The following is a 26,795-nucleotide window of genomic DNA, read 5'->3' as shown; positions in this document are numbered from 1 at the left end:
TTGCTTTGCAGACCTCAAAGATAGCCAAGTTACTTTTCATATCTTATTAAAGTGGAACATGGAGTGCACCTAGTCTCAATTAAAGTGCCTTCACGTTTGTGGCAGAAGAAAACTTGTACATTCAATGTCTGATTCCACACTAGTGCTTGGTGGAAAAAATACTCTGCATTTATCACAACAATGAAGAAGAAATGAAGCTGTGCAGAGAGGCAAGTAATAATAGAAATAGCAACAACAACAACAACAACAACAACAACAACAATAACATCTCTTGTATTTAGATTTGGATCTCATATCCAGGATATCTCTTTATGTATGTATGTGCAAATATAAGGTATTCCAATAGACATATTCCAAGCATTTTGGTTAAAAGATACTCTACAAATTGGATAAACTACACAAAAATGACACACCAATGTCTGTGCACTCACAGATTGTTTCTTCTACTCAATTGTATGGATTTAAATGTTTTTAATTGTATTTTAGTATCTTATTTTATTTTCAATGGTTGTTTTATTGTATTCTGTTTTTTAAAGGCATTGAATTGTTGTTGCCTATGTTGTGAAGCTGCCTTGAGTCCCCCCCCCCCCCCCGCCGAGGTTGAGAAAGGTGAGGTAAAAGTGCCGTAAATAAATAAATAAATAAACGGAGATAAGAAGTAGGTGGGTTCGAATCTACTGGTATATTGTAGGTGATTTGCAGTAAATGTCAATGTAAAACAAGGCTATCCAGCTCTTTATGAGCAGTGGACATTTGTGTGAAAGCACAATGAATTTAACTCTAATACTACCAATAAAAATTGAAAATGACATAGAATAGATATCAGTTTTCTGGATAAAAAAGACATGGAATAACCTTTAAAGTATCATCTTTAAAGACCAACTTGTCCGTCAGAGTATTTGAAGATGGGTTTTGAAAGCTTTCATGAATTTCAAACCACACCTTCAAATACACTGATGGAATACAAAAATAAGGTATATTAGCATAGTTACATAGTTGAGGAGCCCCGGTGGCGAAGTGTGTTAAAGCACTGAGCTGCTGAACTTGCAGACCGAAAGGTCCCAGGTTCAAATCCCTAGAGCGGAGTGAGCGCCCGCTGTGAGCTCCAGCTTCTGCCAACCTAGCAATTCAAAAACATGCCAATGTGAGTAGATCAAGAGGTACCGCTCCGGCGGGAAGGTAATTGCGCTCCATGCAGTCATGCCGGCCACATGACCTTGGAGGTGTCTACGGACAACGCCGGCTCTTCGGCTCAGAAATGGAGATGAGCACCAGCCCCAGAGTCAGACATGACTGGACTTAACATCAGGGGAAACCTTTACCTTTACATAGTTGAGGTGATGGGATCACACAGTAAGATGGTAGTTATGATCCTGACTGTAAACATTCAAAGTCTGTAAACATACAAATCTATCAAGCAGCTTTCTTTTGAATGTCCACATGTATTGAAATTTTCCTTCTTTTGAAATTTCTGTGTTCCAGAACATCTTTTTGAATTTCATTAGTTGTATGTTTTTGCCACTGTTTAGAGATATTATCACCATCATTTATTTGTTCATATAGTGCCTTTTATCCTATTACATGGAGACTATATTTAGGCTGAAGTCTGACCACCTTTGATTTGCATGTGTTGGAAGAAATTCTGTGAAAGTTTCTTTACATTTGAATTTCGGATCTAGAAGCAGATTGGTAGCAGTTTTGTACATATGTATTCATTTTAATATGCATAGCTTTAATATAAATATAAATAATAATACCTATAATACCTATACATACATTTATCTGCACACCTTTAATAGATGTGTAAGCAATAATTTCACCCTGGTCATGTATTCCAACAGAATGATTAGTTGCCCTTTGTGTTCTACACTTGATAGCGCGCACTGTTTTGCTCTGTGTCATTGTTGCATGACATTCCATTTGGCACACAGTTTATTTTTAGATACAAGACTATCGAAGTGCTTTTTTGTTCTGAGTGGGACTGTCAGTGCTCTTGAACAAGGAGTCATATTACCACAATAACTTTGTTGAATCAAGGAAGAAATATTGAACAAATGGGGAACTATAAATCCAGACCAACCCAAACTTGCACTGGTAATTAATCTTTCTACTTTAAAGGAAATATTCTATAAATATATTATCAAGATTTTTGTTCTAACTTACTTTGGAGCTCAAATGCCAGTTACTTGGTCTTTACTTAATAGCATGACTGCAGTATGTGTTCCTTTAACTTTGAAAGACAGCTATACTAAAAACTTAATAGATTTATCAATCATTGACAAAGGTCATGTTCAAATAAATTTGTTTATTTAATTGTCATTTTATGAAAAAAAAACATATTTTCATTCTGTTCTCTCAAGGCAGGCAATCAAATAATTACTAACAATCAAATAATGTGAACTTAAAATCTTATAAAATGATTTGTTTTCAAAGAAAGGTAAATGTATATAAGAAAAGATATAAGAATAGTATTTATACATAACTTATAATAATCACAAGGAGAGATTAAAAGTCAAATTTTCTACCATGGAATGGTTTTCAAATATGTTTGAAGGGTTTTTCTTTTAAATGAGGACAATTATCATACCCCTTTTTTCCTTTAGATGAGTGGAAGAAAAAGGTTAGTGAATCATATACTATCATCACTGAAAGATTAGAAGATGATCTATTAATCAAAGAAAAAGAACTTACTGAACTAAAGCATGTTTTCAGGTAAGTCATTTGATCGCAATGGACCTACTTGGTTTAGTTTTTGTGGGCTTGGTGAAACATACCTAACATCTCACCGCCTTGGATGTTGTGAATTTATGATTCAGGTTATTAGGGTAGCTGTATTCTAATTTTCCAGACTGGAAATTCTGTGCATTTAATTCTTATTTTGTGTAAAAAAAATATTGTTGAATGCTTAAACATTTAAAAATCCAATCCTTCTAAATGTGAGTTAGAAGAATAAGCATCTATGTGGAAATGGTTACTAGATTTGAATTGAAGTGGCCAGTAAGTTAGGTTGACCTGCTGTGTATGGTATAGTGGAGAGGTATACTTGACAGGAAAGTTAAGCCAATCATGGAAAAAAAGTGATGTGCTGGGTAGAATCAATATGATTTCTTCAGTAGTATTTTAACTACACAGTTGTTTGGGATTGATGCTTAATTTTGTAGAAGAAATGTGTGTAGTGTGGACTGGTGTAAAAGTGTATCACACCAATAGCATTGGAAGAGACATATTCACTCTTTCTTTCCTGTGCTCAAAATTGCCAGGAATATGTCTAATTTCTCGCCATGGACAGAAGAGCATTTATCACCTTCTTTTATTTTAGCACTCTTTTCCTTTAGCCTTGTTGTAAGCTGCCTTGGGTCCCACATTGGAAAGAAGGTGGGATACAAATTAAATAAATAATTCCACAGACATACAGGTGAGGTCAAGTTTTAAAAGAGTGCCAATGGTTTCCATGGGAAACATACATCATAGAAACGGTTTGTACCTGTTTATTCCATCAGGTCAATCTGCCATTGCTTTCACTGATATAAAACTAAGCATGCAAAACATTTAAACAAATGTACGTCTCCACTGTAAATGGTGATATACCTCAAGTAAAACCAAATGGAGAGAAAATGTAGTAGTATCATTAAAGAGAAACCTGAATAGATAAGATATTCAAATATGAATGATGAATGAGATTTTCTTCATAACTTGATAAATCTTTTCCCACACAGTCAAAGTAAGTGGTGAATGAAGAATACCAGGTAAAAGAAATATGATCATAACATATAGTCTGTAATAGAGTACCATACTGGAAGCGTTTCCATTTAACAAATGCAACCAAGGTAATAGAGTATTCCTCACATTGACACTGGCCCCAGAACTGCCATGCTTACAATCTCATTTGTATCAAATTCATATTGCCTGTTTCTTTTTAAGATGTAATAACTAGGGAGTGAAATATAAATCAAACTAGATATTAGTTTTTAATCCACATAAAAACCTGAAGGTTTCTCAATTCCATTATTTCACATTGTCTTTTTCCAGTAATTTCAGGTTCATTATGCTTTCGGTGGAGTATAGGTGGAGAAATGAAGTAGGCATCAGGTCAGAGCTTTATACATAAATTATTTCAGGTCACAACTGTATAGATCCATGTACCAGGTTCTTAATTGTGAAGTCTACATACGAGGGTTGAATGAAAAATAATGCCTCCACCTTTGTTACTTCGGTTTGGACGGGAATATTTTAATAAATAAAATGCAGAAATAATCCTTAGAATGTGCTCTTTAACTACCACTCGTTACTTTTCCACATAATCACCAGACAATTGGATGGATACATTTCTGCCAATGATGAACAAGTTTTCTGAAGTCATCATGGAAGAAGTCGACACTCAGTTTCCGCAACCTATCCCAGTTGGTACAATGGTCTGCCTGTAGTCTGCCCAAGGCTCTTGCTCTCTGAAAGAATAATCACATTCTGGAGTATGAAACAACATACTCCAGTCCCCAAAATAAACTGTGGTATCAACTGAGTAGCAAATCAAAGTGTCCTCAACTGGGACGAACTTGGAATCGGGATGAAAAAGGTGATACTTAAAGCACAAAGGAATGTGGGATACCTAAAGCAATAAGTGATTCAGACTCATACCTAGAACCTCTTTCCAAATTCCAAAACCTAGTAATCAATAGAAACCCATCGCAAGCCACTATGCTATAAGAACTACATCTTGAGTGGAGGGTAGAAAAATTGGTGGGAAAATTAAGCTGAGCAGTAGCCTTAGCTCTCTTTTCTATTGTGCTACAATATGAAAAATTCATAATAAACAGTTTTTCCTCTTTTCTCCCAATGGAGTTCACCTGATGAAGTTCCAAAGAAACACAGCCATTTAGTTACTTGGTACTAGCTGAGCCACATTAGCCACAGACAGTGATACCTTCAAAATCCACTTACCTTCAAAATCCACATTTAAATCAATATTCAAAGCCTTAAAAGTAGGAGATTCTTCTCATTGACCTGGAGGATTAAAGTCTCATCCCATAATAATGGCCCACGATGAAAGTCAACTACTGTATTTGATTTTACTTAGTGAAGTGCAATTCTTGTAAAGGATGTGGACTGTGATGTTTTAATTTATCCTAGGCCTAAGGCAACATACCTTTATTACCATCCACACTGAATTTGAAATTAGTCAAAATATTGACTAATTTAGATCAATTTATAAAATCAAAGACAAGAGAATAGAATAGGCTACTTAGCCTGAGATATGCCAGGACTACATGTAAGCATCTCATACAGGTTGAGCATTCCTTGCTCAAAACGATTAGACTAAAAAGTGTTTTGTATTTCAGATTTTTTTCTAGATATTGAAATGCTCATATATGAGAGATCTTGGGTATGGGACCCAACTCTAAACACAAGATTCTTTTATATTTCTTATACACCTTATACACATAGCCTAAAGATTATATATATATATATATATATATATATATATATATATATATATATACACACACACACACACACACACACACACACACACACACACACACACATATATATCACTAGCTTTGTTGGCCAGGTGGAATAGCAGTGAATAGCCTTGCAGCCTCAATGCCTGGCTGTTTTCTGGAGTGGCTGGAGTAGCACCCTCAATCAAAGAGTCGCTTTGAAGCCTGGCTACTTCCTTTGTAAGGGAATCATTGTTTGGCCAGATTGGATTGGACTGAATAGTCTTGCAGCTTAAAAGCCTGGCTGCTTTCTACATAGAGCATCCTTGCTAGGCCAGGTTGAATGGGACGGAGTAACCTCGTGGCTTCAAAGGCTGGGGATTTTTCACCTAGGGGAAATCTTGGTTGGCCAGGTTAAAAAGCACTGAGTAGCCTTGCTGCTTGTAAGCCTGGACGCTTTCTACCTTGCAGAATCTTTGGATGGCCAGTTTGAATAGCAATTGATAGTCTCGGTGTGGCAGATATGAATGCTGCAATTAGGCACCTTGATTAGCATTTAATGGCCTTGCAGCTTCAAAGCCTGACTGCTTCTGGCCTGGGGGAATCCTTTGTTGAGAATTGTTAGCTGGCCCTGATTGTTTCCTTTCTGGAATTCCCAATTTCCCAGCTTTCAGAGTGTTGCCCTTTATTTACTGTCCTGGTTTTAGAGATTATATTGTTCTGTATTATTATACAACAGTAATTATTTCATATTAGATTTAAAATCTTATATTATCTGCTTAGAAGTGGATTATATGAGGCCCCTTCTACACAACTGTATAAAATCCACACTGAAGTGGATTATATGACAGTGTGGGCTAAAGGCAGCAGAGCCTACTTTTCTAACTGGCAGTTAAGGGGAGAAAAGCTCTTCCTCATCCTCTGTAATCTGGACAATTTTTCTAGGTTTTTTTTTAATTGAAAGACATATTTTGGATGACTATGTCTTTTGTCCCCGTGAGATGGATCGTTACCTTAATGTGGTGCTGGGGCTTGAGTGCCTTGATGAAGCCATGAGCTATACCGTGCAGGGCCATCCAAGACAGGAAGGTCATGTCAGAGAGGTCAGACAAAGCACGATCCCTGGGGAAGGTAATGGCAACCCACCCCAGTATTCCTGCCATGAAAACTACATGGATCAGTACAAACAGAGAAATGTCGGTATACCATCGGAAGATACGACCCCCAAGTCAGAAGATGGTCAAAATGCTACTGGGGAGGAGCAGAGGAATAGTCCAAGTAGGCCCAGATGTGATGACGCAGTTAGCTCAAAGCCGAAAGGAAGGCTAACAGCTGACGGTGCTGGAGGTGAATGACAAATCCGATGTTCTAGAGATCAACACACTATAGGAACCTGGAATGTAAGATCTATGAGCCAGGGCAAACTGGATGTGGTTATTGGTGAGATGTCAAGATTAAAGATAGACATTCTGGGAGTCAGTGAACTGAAATGGACTGGAATGGGCCACTTCACAAAAGATGACCACCAGATCTACTACTGCGGACAAGAGGAACACCGAAGAAATGGAGTAGCCTTCATAGTTAATAATAAAATTGCGAAAGCAGTGATTGGATACAACCCAAAAAATGATAGAATGATCTCAATTCGAGTTCATCACAGTGATCCAAACATACGCCTCAACCACAGCTGCTGAAGAAGCAGAATTAGATAAGTTCTACGAGGACCTGGAGCACTTAGTGGATAACATACCAAAAAGAGACATTATTCTCATTACAGGAGATTGGAATGCTAAGGTGGGCAGTCAAATGATAACCGGGATCACAGGCAAGCATGGTCTGGGAAAACAAAATGAAGCAGGACGTAGGCTGATAGAATTTTGCCAGGAAAACTCAATGTGCATAACAAACACTCTCTTCCAAAAAACCTAAAAGACGGCTTTACACATGGACTTCACCAGATGGTCAACATCGAAATCAGATTGACTACATCCTTTGCAGCCAAAGGTGGCGGACATCCATCCAGTTGGTGAAAACAAGACCTGGAGCTGACTGTAGTTCAGATCACGAACTTCTTATTACAAAATTTAGAATCAGACTAAAGAGAATGGGGAAAATACACAGACCAATTAGATATGATCTCACAAATATTCCTAGTGAATAGATTTCAGGGACTAGATTTAATAAATAGAGTCCCAGAAGAACTATGGACAGAATTCCACAACATTGTTCAGGAGGCAGCAACAAAGTACGTCCCAAAGAAAAAGAAAAACAAGAAGGCAAAATGGTTTTCTGCTGAGACACTGGAAGTAGCCCAAGAAAGAAGGAAGGCAAAAGGAAACAGCGATAGGGGGAGATATGCCCAACTAAATGCACAATTCCAGAGGTTAGCCAGAAGAGATAAGGAACTATTTTTGAACAAGCAATGCATGGAAATGGAAGAAGACAACAGAATAGGAAGAACAAGAGACCTCTTCCAGAAAATCAGAAACATCGGAGGCAAATTTCAGGCAAAAATGGGCATGATCAAAAACAAAGATGGCAGGGACCTAACAGAAGCTGAAGAGATCAAGAAAAGGTGGCGAGAATAGACAGAAGATCTTTATAGGAAGGATAATAATATAGAGGATAGCTTTGACGGTGTGGTGAGTGAATTAGAACCAGACATCCTGAGGAGTGAGGTTGAATGGGCCTTAAGAAGCATTGCTAACAACAAGGCAGCAGGAGACAATGGGATCCCAGTGGAGCTGTTTAAAATCTTGGAAGGTGATGTTGTCAAGGTGATGCATGCCATATGCCAGCAAATATGGAAAACACAAGATTGGCCATCAGATTGGAAAAAATTAATTTATATCCCCATACCAAAAAAGAGAAACACTAAAGAATGCTCAAACTTCCATACAGTGGCACTTATTTCCCATACCAGTGAGGTAATGCTCAAGATCCTGCAAGGCAGACTCCAGCAATACATGGAGCGAGAGTTGCCAGATGTCCAAGCTGGGTTCAGAAAAGGCAGAGGAACGAGAGACCAAATTGCCAATATCCGCTGGATAATGGAGGAAGCCAGGGAGTTTCAGAAAAACTTCTGCTTTATTGACTATTCTAAAGCCTTCGACTGTGTGGATCATAATAAACTGTGGCTTGTTCTTGGTGGTATGGGGATACCAAGTCACCTTGTCTGTCTCCTGAGAAATCTGTATAAAGACCAAGTAGCCACAGTAAGAACAGATCACGAAACAACAGACTGGTTCAAGATTGGGAAAGGAGTACGGCAGGGCTGCATACTTTCACCCTCCCTATTCAACTTGCACGCAGAACACATCATGCAACATGCGGGGCTTGAGGAATCCAAGGCTGGAGTTAAAATTGCTGGAAGAAACATTAACAACCTTAGGTATGCAGATGATACCACTCTGATGGCCGAAAGCGAGGAGGAGCTGAGGAGCCTTATCACCAAGGTGAAAGAAGAAAATGCAAAAGCTGGGTTGCAGTTAAACGTCAAGAAAACCAAGATCATGGCAACTACACCTATTAATAACTGGCAAATAGAGGGAGAAAACGTGGAGGCAGTGACAGACTTTATAGTTTTAGGCGCAAAGATCACTGCATATGCAGACTGCAGCCAGGAAATCAGAAGACGATTACTTCTTGGGAGGAGAGCAATGGCCAACCTTGACAAAATAGTGAAGAGCAGAGACATCACAATGGCAATGAAGATCTGCATAGTCAAAGCAATGGTATTCCCCATAGTAACCTATGGATGCGAGAGCTGGACCATAAGGAAGGCTGAGCGAAGGAAGATAGACGCTTTTGAACTCTGGTGCTGGAGGAAAATCCTGAGAGTGCCTTGGACCACAAGAAAATCCAACTAGTCTATCGTCCAGGAAATAATGCCCAGCTGCTCACTGGAGGGAAGGATATTAGAGGCAAAGCTGAAGTATTTTGACCACATAATGAGGAGACAGGAAAGCTTGGAAAAGATCACGATGCTGGGGAAAATGGAAGGAAAAAGGAAGAGAGGCCGACCAAGGGCGAGATGGATGGACAGTATCCTTGAAGTGACTGGGTTGACCTTGAAGGAACTGGGGGCGGTGATGGCCGACAGGGAGCTCTGGCGTGAACTGGTCCATGAGGTCACAAAGAGTCGGAGACAACTAAACGACTGAGCAGCAGCATGTCTTTTGTGGCCAAATTTGGTGTGATTTGGTTCAGTGGTTTTGTTGTTTAATTCATAGTAAAACGAAGATTACATTTTTATATATTTAGATTAAACATGAAAAAAGTTTGTGTGCACTGAATTATTAGAAAGCTGTCCAAAACAAAGCAAAACTATTTCAGTCATCCACATGGACAATTCTGGATTTTGGAACACTTCAGATTTCATAATTTTAGATAAAGGATATTCATCCTGTTCAAAGTTATCCTATCTTACCCAGGACAAAGTAGAGATTACTAGACACTAGATTAGTAGGCTGGGCTGTGGTGCAGGCTGGTGAGCAGCCTGCTGCAATGAATCACTCTGACCATGAGGTCATGAGTTCGAGGCCAGCCCGTGGTGGGGTGAGTACCCATCAATTAAAAAAATAAAAAATAGCCCCTGCTCGTTGCTGACCTAGCAACCCGAAAGATAGTTGCATCTATCAAGTAGGAAATAAGGTACCACTTATAAAGTGGGGAGGCAAATTTAACTAATTTACGATGTTGGAATGAGGAAGTGCTGTCACAGTGGATGATGAAGCAGCTGTTCCCCCCAGTGGCCAGAATCGAACATCCCCCTGTTTTTTGGATTGTTTTTTTGGAGAGAGAAGTAGACAGAAGGCAAAACTGGATCAATACAAATGGCCACACTTGTTGGGAAGGGGGAAGTTGATTTCATTGATTAATTTGTTTTTAAACCCTGCATCAAATATCCATCAACAAGCTAACTACCGTATATACTGTAAGTATAAGCTGACCTGATTTTAAGCCAGGGCACCTAATTTTACCCCCCCCCCCCCCCAAAAAAAAACCTGGGAAAACTTATTGACTCGAGTATAAGATGAGGGTGGGAAATGCAGCAACTACTGATAAATTTCAAAAATAAAAATAAAAATAGATACCAATAAAATTACATGAATTGGGGCATCAGTAGGTTAAATGTTTTTGAATATTTACATAAAACTGTAATTTAAGATAAGACTTTAATAAGATAAGACTTTCCAACTCTGATTACCTATATAATCAAGTACAAGCTGACCCAAATATAAGCTAGCCAGGACCCTCACTCGAATACAAGCCGAGCGGGGCTTTTTCAGCCCTAAAAAGGGCTGAAAAACTCAGCTTCTACTCGAGGATATATGGTATCCTAATTTTGGTGACTTACTCCAACAATTCCCAGTCAATGCTCCCTGCATGCACTTATTTTCTTAGAAGCACTATCATCACTGGCTGTTCCTCCTTCTCTTCCCTATAACTGGTATTGACTGCTTGTTTGATGGACAGAAAGTCAATGAGCAAGTAGGCGTGGCATCATTCTCCATACAACTGTTAGTGTCTGGGCTAGAGGCAGAGCATGCTAAAGAAATAAATTGCAACTGTGAGAAGGCATACCAGGTCCAGAGATCTCTTGTCAGTGAAAGTGTGAGCTGTCAGCAGGTTTACCATGGCCTGATATGATCCACTATGGCCCAGGAGCTGACAGGATAATAATAAAATGACAAATCAGCAGGGTTTTGTTTGACTTGTTTTAAGCTGGGAATTTTAAGGGCATCCCAGAATGATCAAATTTGATCACAGGCTGGTGGTTGACACCAACCATAATCATGTGATGGATTGGCTGCATTAGTTACATGAATGTAATTAAAACGGGCTGTTCCATGAAGCACTCTTCCCCATCTCATCTGGCCATTGATGCTGAACAATAATTACCCTTACCCTTTCTGACAGAAAGAGCAAAAACATTCCTGGGCTTCCATGAGATGAAAATAACTCTGTGCACATCATTTCTTTTCTTAATTACAATATAGTGTCTAAAGATCATACTGTGGAATATTCAGAGGAGGCGCATGAGGTTCACAGACAGAAACAGGTTTTTTTTTGGGGGGGGGGGGGGGTTGGAGGGTGGCAGAATCTAGCATAATACCAAATTGGCAATGTTTTTAGAAACCCATATTACTAATTTGAAAAATGACTTGCTCTAACATTTTCAAAAACATATCCCCTTATCAGAAAGCAGTTTGGACATGAGCTTCAGTAATTTTCTAAGCCAAATTTAGACTTCATGAGCAAATTCAGGTCTGTAGCAAGTTTTAATTATTATTCCTTCTTCTCCTTTGCATTCTAGCTCTAAATCATGGTAGAGCAAAAAGGAGGCTGGGAAAGTGCCTGGTCAAATGACTAGTAATATTATAAATGTGTTATTTAAGCATATATTTAGTTGTGGAGGAGGATCTTGATGAATACATATTTACTCAGTTGCCAATTTTATGTATTGTTATTAATGAATTCTCTTTTGCTCTCCTGTCATGCAGTCACGGAAAAGAGGTCAGCAAGCACCATTAATGAATCATAAAACTGCAGATTCTATAACTTTGTTTAGTATAGGCTGCATTTTAACCAAAATACATTTGCATCAGGTGCAAATTTAATGAAGTAGTGTGGCCTTTTTTTCCTATTTGAGGGGTATAATATTAGAAATGTATTAGCAATAATGAGTTTGTTCTAATTATTCACTTTATCCATATACCTCTTTAGCAGACACCATGAAATTATTATGCTGTATTAAAATGTACCATGGCATCACAGAAGACATAGGAAAAAATTAAAAAATATGTATTTGCTTTTGCATATTCCAATACTGAAGAAGTACTCTGGCTGGAGAGCTTGGCATGCACACATATGGTGCAATTAGTGCAGTGACTACAAAAAATGGGAAAAATTGCCTCTCCCTCTTAAGGATTAATGTAGTTGAAAATGAGACACTTTTAATTGCACATATGAAAAAAGGGACTGCTGTACTTCATACTAATGGCACATAATAATAGAAAGTCTACAAATGTTTCTAAATGTGGTATAAAAAATCTGAAATGCCAATATTGCAAAAGCATAGTGTGCAAATAACACTATCAGAGCTCCTTCTTTTCCTCCTCCACCTCTGCACATCTCACTCAAGAGAGACCATTATATTCTATAAATATTGAATTGTTAGGAGGAGTGGGAGAACTCTGTCAGAAATAGCCACTTCTGGATATTTGGGGACTATTCAGTTGTGTGCGAGCTGATACTGATCTTGCCTTACTAAAATACACTGGCTCTGGGTGACAAAGGATCAGTTTGTGTGGCAAGATATTGGCTCACATAAACTAGTCTTTTGTCAGGACTGAGACAGTGTATTTAAGTGGCTAAAGTGCTGGATTATCATCGTCGTCATCATCACCATTATGTTTATTTATACCCTGCCTTTTCTCTCCACTTTTCTCTCCAAAGTTCAAAATTTTGCTTGGCCATGAAAATCCAATCAATGGCCTTTGGCAAGTCATGTCTTCAGCTCAATGGAAGGCAATGGCAAATCCTCAATGAAAATCTTGCCAAGAAAATGCTGGGACAGGTTCTTATCAAGACTGGTACAAGTTAAGAATGATATGAAAAAACACAATAATAACAACAAGACTGTGAACAAACTTTCAGAGCTCAAATGGACTTGTAAATAACTATTCAGATGCCTATAATTCATTTTTGGAATAAATAAAAAGTTTATTAGATGAAGCAGACAAATCATAATCGCTGAATAAAACCAGTGTCTTTCTTCTCCCTTTGATTTATTTCAGGATGTCACTTCTTTCCCACCTCTCTCCCTTGAAAGTGCTTCTTTTGCAAACACAAGTGATCCATTAATAATCCCCTTTTGTAAAAGAAATACCTCCCACTAGAAAAATGGTGGGAAAAGGAGTGATGGGATATGATAAATCCAAGGGAAAGATCCTGTTTTCTGGCTGTAAATATTGTCTGCCTTGTGTCATAAGTTCCTATGTCATAGCAAATTCTGAGAGGACAGAAACTTAGCATACAATTTAGCTTTTTGTTACTTTTAGAGTCACTAGGTGTAGCCTCACTAAAAGTAGAGGAAGAATACCACAGTTCATGTGCTGGACCAGGGGGTTGCCTTGTGTTCCATTGTGGGTGACAAAGTAAAAAGAGGAAGCAGTGTAATATTAAGGGTTTTTTTGTTTTGTTTTGGTTTTTTTTAAAAAAAAAATACCTTTAAAGGAACTGTTTTAGATATTTTATATACTCATGTATAAGTCTAGAAATTTTAGTCAACCCAAAAATCTGGGTTGACTTATTGATGAATCAATGTGAATACTGGTTTGCTGTGAGTTTCCTGACATTTTGTCCTCAGGAGAGAATGCTTCTGGAACATGGCCATACAGCCTGAAAAGCTCACAGCAACCCAGTGATTCCAGCAATGAAAGCCTTCAATGACGCAATGTGAATACCTTAACTCTAATCAAAAAAATATCTATCCCCTTCTCTGAGTAGAGTGGTGAAAAGCAAGATCTTAATCTGCCTCAGAAGAACCTAAAAGAAACACTGATCACCCTTTGCTGTCTTCACCATGACACCACTTCTGGCGTAGCACTTTAGAATTCCAGGGCAGGAAAATGGAAACGGCAGCAGGCCCGCTGAGGCAGTGCTGATACTTTAGCCTCTCCTTGGAATGACCCTCACCTTATCCACAGGTCATATAAAAATCAATGATTTGGGCCCCAAACTTGCCCTCAACTTATACAGTAAAACCCCGCTTGTCTGAGCCCCGCTCGTCCAAGCCTCTGTACAATCCGAGCAGGTGAACGGGGAGGGCCGCAAAGGGCCCCCCCCCATTCACCTGCTTGCTGGCTAGCTAGGTGTGCGTGTTGCTAGGTAGATAGCAAGCTACCTAGCAACATGCAGGGGGCACCTCCCAAGGGGCGAGCGCCCCATGCGTGTTGCTAGGGAGCTTTCTATCTACCTAGCAACATGCACGGCTGGCTCCTTCGCCATGCCAGGCGCCAGTGCTGCCAGCCCCCGGCGTGACGAAGGAGCCGAGGCACAGGCGGGCGGGTGAACAGGGAGGGCTTTTGCAGCCCTCCCCCTTCACCTACTCAATGGCTGGCCCAAATGCCAGCCGAAGGGAGAAGTTTCCTTTCCGTTCAGCGGATGCTTGGACCCAGAGAAGCGGCAAGCTCCCCTGGAAGCCTCTCCCTTTGGCAGCTCCTTGAACCCAGGGAACCGGCATGCTTCGCACTTCCCTGGGTCCAAGCGGCCGCCAAAGGGAGAGGAAACCTGGTAATCCGAGTGATCCGGGTTGACCAAGATGAGGTCCGCCCATTTAACTCGGACTACTGGGGTTCTACTGTATATGAGGTTGACTAACATGAGTATATATGGTATTTTGAGAAGTAGGAAAGTAAAGAGTTACTGCACTTACAACAACAAGAAAATGTAGCTGGGGGGGGGGGGGGGTTGGGACTATCACTTGTACTGACAATTCTCTTAAAAGTAACTTTTCAAACTCTTAACATCCTGTCTGCTAAGTTATATTTCAGGGTGAACAACTTGTATACTGTAGTATTCATTTAATGAATTCTCATGCACATTATGCAGTGACCCTTTTTCCTTCATCCCCTCTATCTCAAAGAGAGACAGCAACCTGTAAACTGATAAATGGGACAAATTTTCAAGTAGTTAAGGCATCTAAATAACATCTGAGAACGTGTCATCAGTGTCAATGAAGTCAAGGCAGTTATATGTCTAATCTGCACTGGAAAATGAGGTTTAGGTTGAAATTATTTAGCTGCTAATTGGAAAAAATGTCCTTTTGTTCTAGCTGATTACTTTATCCTGAAGATGCTGGTTCAGCAGCAACAGTTTCAGAAAACTGAATCAAGCAAATCCCTGAAAAGTCCTTACTGATAAGTTGCATTGACTAATAATGTTTTACTATGGTCAGACCTTGAAACAGTTACTGTCCTGAACTCTGAGCATAACACACATGAACCTTATACTCATGTGCTCATTCCTCTTTATTTCTTGCAAGAAGGCAAGGAAAGGAGGTTGAATGTCCACTTCTAGTTCATTACTGTCTGTTGCATCCTCCTGACTTGATTTACTACTATTAGTTTCAACAAGCCAGCTTCAGAAATCAGAAAGTTACTTGCTCAGAACAGGGCATAGTGAATTTTAGTTTGTAACTCCAAATGATGTAGAGGACTGCCATTAAACAAAAAGTGGGAGTATATTAGACTTCTTACCAACATACTAATTTTCTATATGCAGAAAGAGCATTCATACATTGAGGGCACCTTCTTAATCCACGTCAAAAAAGTGCAGGACCTGACAGGAAGTCCAAACGCAGCCCTGTCAGTCCTGATAATGATCCCCCGCCATCCTGACACCTTCGTTCATATTGAATTTTAGAAATCTGCAAGATAGACGGGGGGGATCTGGCAGAAGTTTACTTTAAAAACAATTGACTCTCTGAGATACACTGGACCTCACATGCATTCATGCTGATATCTAAATGTACACACAAGCAGATTTCTTATTATTTCTCCTTGCCTTACTGCAAATTTAAGCTTTGTTTGATTTCATAAAGATTTCACAAAGGAATGGTTGCAGAGAGTTCTCATTGTAATAACTTTCTATTTGTGCTCCCATTTAGCCACCTGTGTTTACAGCCCAGATAATCTATTAAAATGCATTGGAACAGTCCACACCTGGGTATATGAATGAAGTCACTTGTTTTCCTTGACTGCAGGAATACAGTCGTGTGAATATGCACATTTTCTTTGGCTAAAATCGGGGTTTAAACACACCTTTTTAACATGTGTTTTTCAGCTGTTAATCCAAATCAGTGCACATTTTCATGAAACGACATTTAGCCACCCCCTTTTTTTAAATCCCAGTTTCTTCCACATTTTAGGGCCTGTGTAGAAGGGCTCATAGATACCTCCAGTTGCAATCTGATGTGGCATACAAGAAAGCCTGCATCACATGATGTACTTCATCTGTAAAACGACTATGCCCGGCTCTAAGAAATGGAACAAATAAAGTATATAGAAAAAATATGAAACATGAGCTCTGATTAGCTGGGGGCAAAAGGAACTTTATTTATTTTAAAAAAAGAGATGAGTGATATTGTAAGAATAAAATGTTATTGTTGCTGCTGCTGTTGTGTCTTCAAGTCATTTCTAGCATAGGTGACCCTAATGTGAACCTATAACAGGGTTTTCAAAGCAAGATTTGTCCAAAGGTTTGCCATTGCCTCCCTCTGAGGCTGTAATTTTCCAAAGATCACACAGTGGGTTTTCATGGTTGAGTGGAGATTTGAACCATGGGCTTCCAGATATCTAATCCCATACTCAAACCATTACACCATGCTGTCTGCCTGAGTAGGAGGGAGCTAAAGGGAATTTATAATAAGATGAACATAAAAATTACAGTCCTATGATGATAGAGATTTCTTCCTTTAAAAAAAATATATTTCCTCAATGAAAGAACAAATGCTAAAAGGTAAAATATGCTGTCATGTGTAAAATCATTTCCCCCCTTTTTTTTCTAGCTCGGATGAAGCCTTCGGCAAAGTTAATTTGAATTATCGTACTGAAACTGGGCTGTCTCTTCTGCATTTGTGCTGTATTTGTGAAGGTATGGGGTTCAGCCTGGATGCTTCATAACCCTCTGTATTGGCATATTTAATGATTTTACTTCCTTGTAATAACAGCAGAAATGTTAGTATTTTTTAATCTGTTTGTCTCTTTGGCAACATTCCTAGTATGCATTGGTGGAAACTACTATAAAATCTTGACTTAAGGAAAATATATAGCTCAATGCAATGGTATCCTTTTGAAAGGACTTTAGCAGGTATGCCAAAACTGCAGCACTCCTGCTGTTTGGGCTTCCAACTTCCAGAAGCCCTAGCCAGCTTGCCCAATGGTCAAGACTTCTGGGAGTTGGAGGGCCAAGCAGCTGGATGGTGCAGTTTGAGGATGTTTGGTCTTTAGACTTCTCTGCCAAAACGTACTGCTGCCTCACCAAACTACAACATCCAGAATTCCATGGCATTGAACTATGACAGTTAAAGTGGTGTCAAAATGCATCAATTCTACTGGGTAGATGCAACCTATGTTTCCCTAGGGTGGGGAGGAGAGGGCTTTCCAAAAAGTAACTAGACAAATATACAGGAGTTGTAATTTTAAGACAACATTTCCAAGATTTGGAAGACCTTCACTATTGTGATTAACTGCAACATTTCATTGTTTCAATACAATAGTAAATGAGAATGTCTAGTTGGCTTCAGTGGGGATTATTTCTGACTAAGCATTTGTAGATTTGGGATGTAAATATGCTACTACAAGTATTCAATTTTTGTTATTGCACAGGTAATAAATCACACATTAGGACTCTCATGCTGAAAGGATTGCGCCCTTCTAGGTTGACAAGGAATGGATTTACAGCTTTGCATTTAGCAGCTTACAAGGTACATGGTGTTTAATGAATTAATTAAACCAATTAATTAATTGATCTGATGTTCTTTCAATTATTTTTCTTTCCTACTCCTTCCAAATCAGGCAACCTGAAACTACAGCCCTCCAGTTTGTTGTGCCTCCAACTCCCAGAATGCCTGACCATTGAACTAGATGGCTAGGGCTTCTGGGAGTTTTCCAGGTATTTGGGACTCCAACTTCAGCATACATTTTCAGCAAGCTTCACCTAACCACCCCCCTTTATCCCAGTTTGTACCACATTTTAAAATCTGTGTAGAAGGGCCCCCAAGAACAATTTTGATGGTGATATTTGGGATTTGAGCCCTTGGAGTCTTTAAAAGCAGCCTTGTCAATATGTCACCCATATGCCACCTTTTCCACTCCAGCCATCAGCTTCTCTTCCCTGAACACTAATATTAGAGTAGCACTGAGACTAAAAGAGCAAATATGGAGGAGCATAAGTGGAATTGAGAGAGGAGTTGAGTTTTTCTATGAATAAGATTCAAATCCAAGTTGAGAAGAACATGAGATGTTATCATGTTTACTTCATTTTTGAAGAACCGTGCCATAGGGGTGATAAAGGTAGGTTATAAATAAAGTAAATAAATAGTCCACAATCTAAGCTTGGAAATTTTACATCTATTCACTAGTATCACAAGGAGGACATATACATTGAATGTCTGAAGTAGAGCTCTGAAGGTGTTGTGAGAAGTGCTTCTTTATTACACATGTCCTTGAGAAGTGCATGGTGTTTTTCATTGCTGGAAATAGTTGACAGTGTTAGTTGACTAAACAATAAAATGTGAATGTCTCTATTCAATGATTTTCAATATTGCAGCTACTACATTCATTTATTTGCACTTGATCCTGTGCTGTGAAGCCTCACGGATAGTATGTAGCATTGTTAGTCAAGAGATTTCATTAGTAGATCTCAAAATTCAAAAGGGAGATATTGTTCTTGATTAGTTTTTTATATTTTAAGACACTTTTATTCATACATTCAGGGTTTTGTTCATATTATACAGTTGTGGGAAAAATAGAATTGTATCAGATGAGGTATGTGTGTGTGTGGCCCCATCTACATTGCCATATAATGCAGTTTCAAACTCCATCATATGGCAGTATAGATGGAGCCCAAGTCACCTGTTGACCTATACAGACCCCATACATTTATAGGGTTTTCTTAAGCACTAAATGCTCAGGATCTGTTGATGAATTAAGTTGACCCTTAAGCTTTTCCTGAAAGGATTTTTCTCACATGTGGACACATCCATGGAAATGTGTCCACATGAAATGTATAATAATGATAAATGAAGTAATAATAGTGAGTCACACCATTGGTCCATCTAGCTCACTACTGTCTTCGGGGATTGGTAGGAACTCTCTAATGCTTTCTGGCCTTGCCAAGAGATGCAACAAATTATGCCATGACTTTTTGCATGCCAGATAAGTTTTTTGCCACTGCTGTTCCTTACAATCTCTTCCAAATAATAATGTCACTATCCTTGTTTCAGGACAATGCAGAACTTCTAACTGCTTTGTTGCACAGTGGAGCAGACATCCAACAAGTTGGTTATGGAGCACTTACGGCTCTCCATATTGCTACAATAGCTGGCCATCATGAGGTATGCTTTCTTATTTGTAATCCCTTATTTGTATGATTTCTTATTTGTATTTAAAGTCAAAAGCTAGATAGATCTGGAAGTTATTCCTGGATGAAAATCCTGCCAGAGACTAAATAGATTTATCTTTACCTTATAGACTCTTGTGGCATTTTGGAAATGTTACTGAGATGGAGTTGTGGTTTTTAGGGAAAATCAATCTATACATTTGGAAATTAAGACATGACAGCTTAAAAATTATGACTCCTGTCTTTTGTGAAAGACTCTTTTTAAAGTGATTCAAAGGTATTGTGACATATATCATTATATATTTAGTTTCCAGCTTTTTATTTTGTATAATATCTAGATATACAAAAGTCAAAGGATTTCTATCTGTGCCACAAAGACTCTTGCGAGGTGAAGTGACCCCCTGTGATGTCATTACATTGGCTGTTGCTAGCTGAAGCTGTCTGCCGTGATGTCACTGGGAAGGAAATGTATGTGGGAAAGGGAGGAAAAAGCCACAAAGAGAGCCTAGTTGTCATGGAGACATGGGAGGTAGGCCCTATCAGAGATGGAGAAGGGAGAAAGGGGAGTTACTATATTCTTTTATCATGTTAAAATATCCCCAGGAATGATATACAGGTTGTGTGTCCTTTATCCGAAATTCTGAAATCCAAAATACTCCAAAATTATCCACATGGGAGGCTGGGATAGGGACACATTTGCTTTTTAATAATTCAAACACATACTTTGTTTCATGCAGAAAATTTCTGAAATATATTGCATATAAAATTACCTTCAGAATATGTGTAAGATATGCACATGCCCTCGGTGGCACAGCGGATTAAACCACTGAGCTGCTGTACTTGCTGACCAAAAGGTAGGTGGTTTGAATGCAGGGAGCGGGGTGAGCTCCTGCTATTAGCCTCAGCTTGTGCCAACCTTGCAGTTCAAAAACATGCAAATGTGAATAGAGCAATAGGTATTGTTCCAGCGGGAAGGTAACCACGCTCTATGCAGTCATGATGGCCACATGACCTTGGAGGTGTCTATGGACAACGCCGGCTCTTTGTCTTAGAAATGGAGATAAGCACCAACCCCCAGAGTCGGACATGACTGGACTTAATGTCTGAGGAAAACCTTTACCTTTACCTATGCATATGAAATATAAATGTATATCATCTTTAGATTTTGTTTCCATCTTCAAGATTATGTACACATATGCAAATACAGTTATCCCAAAGTCTGAAAAAATCCAAACAACTTCTGGTCCCAAGCGTTTTGGATAAGGGATATTGAAATTGTACTAAAAATTAGTTTTCCAACAGTCAATTTTATTCAACTGTTTGAAATGTAACCGCTACTTTATTAATTCCACTTTTTCTTCAAACTCATGCTAACCACTCATTTATCCTTTGTATTTCAAAACACCTCCTTCCAACTGCCAACTAAAACCTTTATTTCTTCATCAATGGTAATAATTTAAACAGTTGCAATGGTAAAGAAAATAAAAAATTCATTGTCTATTTTGCCTGTATTACAGGAATTCCTGATTGTACTTTTTGTGATTTTGTTTCTGACTTCTCGCACCACTGTTATTAGAACACTATCTTGTACAATTGCTGCTGCTCCTCCTCCTGCTTTTCTTCCCCCTTTCTCCTCCACTTCCTCTTTCTTTTCTTCCTTTCCTTCTTGGATTTTTATAAAACTGGCTTACTGTGGTAGCTTCAGTATCAGTAGTATATACTCTTCATAGATTTCTGTATTTTTCCAAAAATGTAACAAAACAATACAACAAACAACATCAGCAACCACAATATAAATTGATTATCCGCCTCTCCCTGCAGCTCAAGATGGAGTACAACATACTTGGTAACAGATTAAAAATATTGCAAGCCCATTCAAATTACGAAAGCAGGTCATAGAAAAGATTGCAGAAACAATAGGAAAAATCACATAGCACTGCAGTAGAAATAATTGGGAGACATTAATTATTTCCTAAACATCTTTCAGATATTTAGCAACATAACACAGCCCCTAATTGAATTTGGAGAAAATTGGAAATAAGATTTCCAAGACATTCAACAAAAGCCTTGCCCATTATTCCTTTTCCCCTTACTACCCAAGGATGGTGCTGCAATAGGGCTTTCATGAAGCCCAGCTGATGTCAAAAGCAAGAGGTGCAATAAAAATGTAATTCTACAACAACCTCACTTAGGATTCTAACTACAGTCCTTATAATTGCTAATTTGAGAATTACAAATGCATCATAAAAGTAGAATTATCACTGTTTGGACTCCATAAATATGCAAGAGGAGCTTCATTATGGGCAGGGCAGGTCATGTGCCTTGAGCAAAAAAGTACATGTGCTCGTCCCCATGTAAGCCACTCCGAGTCCCCTTGGGGAGATGAAGGCAGGGTACAAAAATAAAGTTATTGTTGTTGTTGTTGTTGTTGTTATTATTATTATTATTATTATTATTATTATTATTATTATTATTGGTTTAATTAGAAATTAGTTTGTACCTATGTATCACTAGTGGAAGTACGTTTTGCAGAGTTCAAAGTATGTATAGTCTTGCAGTTTAAGTAACAGGCTTTATATCGTTCTATAGATTTTTGCAGTGAAATGTAAGCTTCTTTCATAGCTTTTTATTGCTGTGACAAAATGGCTAATTTCTTTGTCCTTGGGCCAGACATAGTGCAGGTGCAGCAGACAAGAGGCATACTGAAAGACATTAAACTATGAACACCTGCAAGGCCTTCCACATCATGAAAAAATGTCCCCATAGTTTCAAATTTTAGCTTCTTCCTGTAGCACTGATGGCAAGGCCATGAATTGGTCTCTCCATTCATTTTCAGCTTGGTCATAGAAAGACAAGGTAACAGTTTCTAGCAAGGGTGTACCAAATACACACACACATTTCTAGCTGCATATACCATGTTTTTGTTCATAGCTGTCCCTACAACCTCTGTTTTGTAAACGTCACAGTCAATTTCTTATGGTTACAGCAGAGAGCAGTAACTTGTGCCCAAGATGTCATGGTATTACTGATTTTAGGTTAATTCTTCAGGTACTATGAACAAAAGGATCCATGGAACAGCAACTCTGAAACATGTGAGAAGAGGGATTTTGCAGATAATGCATTTCTTGTAGCTTCTCTTAATTCCTGCTAGAACAATGTGACCCCTGAGGAGCTGTATGACCCAAGTTTTCCTTAAGGAATCTGCCCCTCTCTCATGATTTCCTTTGTGCATTTCTGATATAGCACTTAGATACAAAATCTTGTTATTAAAATTTGCTTTTAGTCATGAACCTTTTATCCCCACACATACCACTTAGACCTCATTTCAGTCACTTCACACACCAGTTCGTTACTTGTTGCCTTGGAAATGCTTTGTTTCAATCTGTTTTTTAAAAAATCTGAAAGTGTTTAATGTTGTGAACAGAATTACTTTCATAATGAAAGGTTAAAAGTTGTAAATATAATCCAAAATGCACTCCTATTTTGTTCATAAATCATTGGGAGATATTTTTGTTCTAAACTACTATCTGGCATCAGAAATTAAATGGATGAGGGTGAACAAAATGAATCTTTATTTAGAAGAGAGGTATCAAAAAGAGATCAGGAAACATTGATCTAACCCAGTGGTTCTCAATCTATGGGTCCCCAGATGTTTTGGCCTTCAACTCCCAGAAATCCTAACAGCTGGTAACCTGACTGGAATTTCTGGGAGTTGTAGGCCAAAACACCTGGGGACCCACAGGTTGAGAACCACTGAAACCTGCACTGGAGAAGTTATCGCTTCCTCTGAAGATGAAAATTTATAGTTTAGGTGTTGTCCTGGATCTAGCCCCAAGCATGAATGATCAAAATTTTGCAGTGCATTTCACAGTTAAAGCTAGTGCTTCATCTTCCTATGGAAGATTTGGCTACAGTGTCTCATGCTTTGGTTGTTCCCTATTTAAATCACTGTAACTTGCAAAAATGTATAACCTAGCTGTATAGCATCACTAAAATAAACATTTTTAGAATTAGGGTAACATTTCAAAGCCATCAGTCACAGTTTGACTTCATTCTTTAAGATAAAAGTAAAGATTTTCACCTGACATTAATTCTAGTCGTGTCCGACTCATCTCCATTTCTAAGCTGAAGAGCTGGCATTGTCTGTAGATGCCTACAAGGTCATGTGGCCAGCGTGACTGCATGGAGCATGGTTACTTTCCCACCAGAGCGGTACCTATTGATCTACTCACATTTGCATGTTTTTGAACTGCTAGGTTGGCAGAAGCTGGAGCTGACAGCGGGAGCTTACCCTTCTCCCCAGATTTGAACTGCCAACCTTTTGGTCAGCAAGTTCAGCAGCTCAGCAGTTTAATCTGCTGCTCCACCAGTGGCATTCTTTAGAGACATATTTAAGGGTCAGGTTTTTTTGTGTATATAAAATATAACAGAAGAACCCAAGAAATATAGTTTCCACTATTGTCCTATGTAAAGATATGGTATGATAATAGAGTTTTCGGAAAGACCCCAATTTTATAAGTGCGTGTGATAAGATTATTCAAAAGCTGTAGCATTTTTTTCATGAATTTCAACCAGTGTGAGGACCTTTGGCCTTCCAGGAGACTTCTGGCAGCAGTAGTCTAAAAAGATCTGTTTTCCAAGCTGCATATATAATTTGAAATTGAAAACCAGATAAAAGAGAAGATAACTAGATGTACATATCCCAAATACTATAGCTATCAATCTATTATCATCTTCACCATCATCAACTGTATGCCCCACTTGTCTCCCAGATTGACTCAAGGTAGCAACAAGAAGGGTGGCATTCTAGCTTCCCTAGGAAGGGAGTTCCAGAACCTTGGGCACAGGTAAGACCAAGAAACATAGTTGTGACATTGGGGGGTTTGAAAGAATCTCCCCCATCCAACAGAATCTCAGTATCCAGTAGAAGAAAACAGTTTTTCAGGTAGACTGGACCTAAGCTGTGTAGGACTTTATGACCAACACTTCAAATTGTGGATGAAACCTGTGGAGCTTCTTGAAATGGGCAGTTGTACGATCCCTGTAGAAGGATATTATTATTCTTCAGTGTTCCACTTGCCAACTAGTATTGCTTACCAGAGGACAAAATCAATTTGTAGTATATGAAGACCATTCTTCAGATCTGTGAATGGGGAAATGTTTTAACAGATGGGTTTGCCAAGACATACTTCAGCTCTGAGGGCTCATTTTTCAAGAGATTTAATTGGAGCATTAAATTTTCCTTGGATGTTGGTTTTCATTTATTTATCAAGTGTCTATTCACAAACCCATGTGGTACAATGTCATCCCTTTTGCTGTCAAAATACATGCTTTCATTTTATTTTATTTTTGTCTGTCTCTAAAACACATACAAAAACTCTGTTTTCACATGTTAATACAAATGACAACAAATTTATTTATTATATTGATCCACTTAATGTGTTTGCTTTTGTACATGCGACATCATAATTATATCTGGCACCTGAGAGAGCTTCATGAACAACATTTAAATACACACTAGTAAAATTAAAATGCTACATTCATCAGGTTAAGAACCTCTCCTTCTGTATGTGAGACTATTTTTTAATGAAAAGCCTTTACCTACCAGTAGAAAGACAGATAACAAGGATCCAGCCTAAATTCTCAAAGAAATTGCTACAAGAACATGGCAGCAGCTCCCATGTGACCTGAGACAACCTCAGATGATAAGAACAGAAAAGAAACTCCACCTCAAGCCAACACCCCATAGACAGGCTTATTTATTTATTTATTTATTTATTTATTTATTTATTTATTTATTTGCAGCATTTATATTCTGCCCTTCTCACCCCGAAGAGGACTCAGGGTGGATCACATTGCACACATAAAGGCATTCAATGCCATAACATAGAACAGAGACAGAGACAAGACACAGGCATGGGCTGGCCTCGAACTCATGACCTCTTGGCTTACACAAGAGAAGAGAGACATTGAGATAGTCTGGACCCAAGTCACATGGGTCAATAGTCTTGTGTACTGCACTTTGAGCCAGATGAAAATTCCAAATACCTTCCAAATGCAGCACCTTATAAATTACGATATGATGCACTAACCAAAATTGGATGTAACTAAGAAAGTTATCACATGAGATTCCTAAAACACGCTCTGCCATTGCAAAACTCATCTTACTTAAACCTAGAATATGCTTGCCCCTATTTTTATCAGACCAAACCTCTGGTAAAGTGCTCTGAGAAATTTCAAAGCACATTTAGTTTATTACAGCTGCAGGGACATAACCCCTCCCAACTCATGCATTCCCCATCTTCATCCATGCTCTCCTTTTTCTGTGAGAATTATGTGATTCTGAGAGTTCAAAATCTCATAAGCGGCCTTTCACTCTGCGAAAAGTTCACAGCTGTGTATCTCTGTACCTCCACCCTTTCAACCTACTGAAGCACTATTCCAATGAACACATAAATGTTAATTTAAACCAAAACCAGCATTTTGCAATTAAAAGTATTTTCCTATTTTATGTATCCTGCAAGGGAGAAGTGTAATTTTGATTTGGAAGCCAATGCTCAACCATGCATGAGCAGGAAATTCTGCAAAATGGTTTTGCAAGAAAAGGAAACACTTAATTAAGAGTTGAAATCCATCAGTAGCTTTTTACCACTATGGAACTGTGCATTTATTTGAATTCATTATTTTTGTAATGGAAGCAATTGGGGAAAAAGGGAGGAACATGGTTTTGGAGTCAGAGGTCTTCTCTGCCTACTGGAAGTGAAAATGACAGCAGACTGGAAACAAGGAACTACAAAGGACAGAAGGAACACCCATAGCATGCTCATAATAAATATCACTGACCCCAAACTCTCTGCAGTGGCTTCAGAATACTACATGACTAATGTCTTCCCTGGCAAATTGACATTTCTTTTTAAAGGTGCTGATATGATTCCACAAGGGATATTTTGTGTCCAAACATGTATTTTATAAGGATATATTTCTGAAGAAAAATTTGAGCGCATTACTAGATTCCTAGCCAATATAAAAATACTAAAGTCTCCAAATTCATGGGGATACTTCCCCGAACTTCAAATGGATGTGCGAAACTGCAGGTAACAGTGAAACCTACTGAAATGAAGGACTTCTAGCTCAATAATAACATAGAGTCATGCTGGAGAATCTTTAAAATCCTAGAAAGGACATACCCATATATACTTGAGTATAATGCACCATTGAATGTAATGC

General features: G+C 38.6%; 1 protein-coding gene across 1 annotated transcript in view; it reads left to right on the top strand.

Annotated features, from left to right (window-relative positions):
• The first annotated feature begins 1,948 nt into the window (after positions 1-1,948).
• Positions 1,949-26,795, top strand: part of tnni3k (TNNI3 interacting kinase) — a 243,372-nt gene continuing 218,525 nt past the window's right edge. The window contains exons 1-5 of the mRNA XM_008114094.3: positions 1,949-2,094; positions 2,604-2,712; positions 17,014-17,099; positions 17,834-17,931; positions 19,453-19,563. Of these exons, the coding sequence (XP_008112301.1) occupies positions 2,055-2,094; positions 2,604-2,712; positions 17,014-17,099; positions 17,834-17,931; positions 19,453-19,563 (444 nt within the window). The 5' untranslated portion in view covers positions 1,949-2,054. The remainder of the gene's footprint in view (positions 2,095-2,603; positions 2,713-17,013; positions 17,100-17,833; positions 17,932-19,452; positions 19,564-26,795) is intronic.

The sequence above is a fragment of the Anolis carolinensis genome, chromosome 4, assembly GCF_035594765.1.
Source record: "Anolis carolinensis isolate JA03-04 chromosome 4, rAnoCar3.1.pri, whole genome shotgun sequence".
Taxonomy (NCBI): domain Eukaryota; kingdom Metazoa; phylum Chordata; class Lepidosauria; order Squamata; family Dactyloidae; genus Anolis; species Anolis carolinensis.
The sequence above is the reverse complement of the archived record's forward strand: the minus strand, read 5'-3'. Positions and strand labels throughout refer to the sequence as shown.